The 2,500-nt window shown below is 48.7% G+C and overlaps 1 protein-coding gene across 3 annotated transcripts in view; it reads right to left on the bottom strand.

Moving 5' to 3' along the window:
- LOC106591009 (sodium/calcium exchanger 3) overlaps window positions 1-2,500 on the bottom strand; it is a 241,767-nt gene that overhangs the window by 207,536 nt on the left and 31,731 nt on the right. For all 3 annotated transcript variants that reach the window (XM_045723739.2, XM_045723740.2, XM_045723741.2), the window contains exon 2: window positions 2,286-2,500. This exon is cut by the window's right edge and continues 1,727 nt beyond it. In XM_045723739.2, the coding sequence (XP_045579695.1) occupies window positions 2,286-2,500 (215 nt within the window). The remainder of the gene's footprint in view (window positions 1-2,285) is intronic.

The raw sequence follows: 2,500 nt of genomic DNA, 5'->3' as shown, positions 1-2,500 counted from the left end.
AACACTGCCTGGCTGGCTTCTGACTGGTGGAGAAACACTGCCTGGCTGGCTTCTGACTGGTGGAGAAACACTTCCTGGCTGGCTTCTGACTGGTGGAGAAACACTTCCTGGCTGGCTTCTGACTGGTGGGGAAACACTTCCTCGCTGGCTTCTGACTGGTGGAGAAACACTTCCTGGCTGGCTTCTGACTGGTGGAGAAACACTGCCTGGCTGGCTTCTGACTGGTGGGGAAACACTTCCTCGCTGGCTTCTGACTGGTGGAGAAACACTTCCTGGCTGGCTTCTGACTGGTGGAGAAACACTGCCTGGCTGGCTTCTGACTGGTGGGGAAACACTTCCTGGCTGGCTTCTGACTGGTGGAGAAACACTTCCTGGCTGGCTTCTGACTGGTGGAGAAACACTTCCTGGCTGGCTTCTGACTGGTGGAGAAACACTTCCTGGCTGGTTTCTGACTGATGGAGAAACACTGCCTGGCTGGCTTCTGACTGGTGGAGAAACACTGCCTGGCTGGCTTCTGACTGGTGGGGAAACACTTCCTGGCTGGCTTCTGACTGGTGGAGAAACACTTCCTGGCTGGCTTCTGACTGGTGGAGAAACACTTCCTGGCTGGCTTCTGACTGGTGGAGAAACACTGCCTGGCTGGCTTCTGACTGGTGGGGAAACACTTCCTGGCTGGCTTCTGACTGGTGGAGAAACACTGCCTGGCTGGCTTCTGACTGGTGGGGAAACACTTCCTGGCTGGCTTCTGACTGGTGGAGAAACACTTCCTGGCTGGCTTCTGACTGGTGGAGAAACACTTCCTGGCTGGCTTCTGACTGGTGGAGAAACACTTCCTGGCTGGCTTCTGACTGGTGGAGAAACACTGGCCTGGCTGGCTTCTGACTGGTGGAGAAACACCACTATCAGGGAATCACTGCAAAGGTTCAATGATCTCAATCGACAGATCGGTCAGTTAGGAGTCCATTCTACTGCAGCAGTCAGCAGTACACTACAGTTGCAAATAGGGTTGCACAATTCCGATAACATTCATCAAATTCTCCAGTCTTCTTGAAATCCTGGTTGGAAGATTCCTGGAATTACGTAACCTACACAGTACACTACAGTTAACGCTGTGTCCATCATGACGTAGACCTCAGTGCAGATTACAGTACATTACTGTAGTGCTTCTGCACAGTCAGTGCTATATTCTCCAGAAAACAGACAGCTAGGACTTGCCTCAGCACCAGGGCTCTCTATTGCACGCAACACACACATGATGACTGTAAAGAGGACTTGATGAGAGAGAGAGAGAGAGAGAGAGAGAGAGAGAGAGAGACAGAGAGAGAGAGACAGGGAGAGAGATACAGAGAGAGAGAGAGAGAGAGAGAGACAGAGAGAGACACAGAGAGAGAGAGAGACAGAGAGAGAGAGAGAGAGAGAGAGAGAGAGAGAGAGAGACAGAGACAGAGAGACAGGGAGAGCGATACAGAGAGAGAGATACAGAGAGAGACACAGAGAGAGAGAGAGACAGAGAGAGAGACACAGAGAGAGAGAGACAGAGAGAGAGACAGAGAGAGAGAGAGACAGAGAGAGAGACAGAGAGAGAGAGAAATTAATGGAGACGTTGTATATGACTTAATAAAAGGTGTCATTGAGTCTCCTACATCAGCATCCCGAGTAGACTGTGTAGCAGCAGCAGGTGAAAGAGAGAGAGCAAAAAACATGCCATTCAGCAGACGATTTTACACAAAGCGACTTACAGTCTCACAAGAATACAATTTACGTATGGATGGCCCCAGCGGGAACCAAACTCTGAACCTTTTGTGTTGCAAGCATCATGCTGTACCGACTGAGCTACACAGGATATCTGCATAAACAACTCTACTTTTACTGTTCTACTATATTAAGGCTCTTGTGTACAAGCCAACATAAGTTGATCCCGGTAGTGTGAACAATACCAAAACCCATTGTTAAATAAATAGGGAAAACCCCATTTTAAATAAACAGGGAAAAATACATTGATCACCACAATTTAAATGGTCGACCCAGATCTCATCCCACCAACCAGCCCTCCCAGGTGAATTTATAATAAAATATCACAATCCCACCAAACAATCCACATGTAATGTTGCCTCCTGCTAGACAACAATCAGTCACCAATCAATCAATCCACTAATCAATCAATCAACCAATCAATCAATCAATCCATTAATTAATTATTCAGTCAACCAATCAATCAATCAGTCAACCAATCAATCAATCCATTAATCAATCATATTAAAATGAAATAAAAGTGTTTCTCTTACCAGGTCTCGTCGTTCCTGAACTCCAGTTCTCCGTAGGTGTCCTCAAAGTCCTCCCCTCCTCCCTTGGCGATCCCCTCCATGGTACGATAGGGCACAATGACTGTCCCCCTCGCCCCCGAAGTCCTCAGCACCTTCACCTCCATCACGCCCACGCTCTCGCTCACCTGACAGGTGTTGCTCTCGAAGGTGAATATCCCGGCGTGGTCGTCGTCCAG

This window comes from Salmo salar, chromosome 09 (genome assembly GCF_965601325.2).
Source record: "Salmo salar chromosome 09, fSalSal1, whole genome shotgun sequence".
NCBI classification, from domain to species: domain Eukaryota; kingdom Metazoa; phylum Chordata; class Actinopteri; order Salmoniformes; family Salmonidae; genus Salmo; species Salmo salar.
Note: the sequence above shows the minus strand (reverse complement) of the source record. Positions and strands in the feature narration are given on the sequence as shown.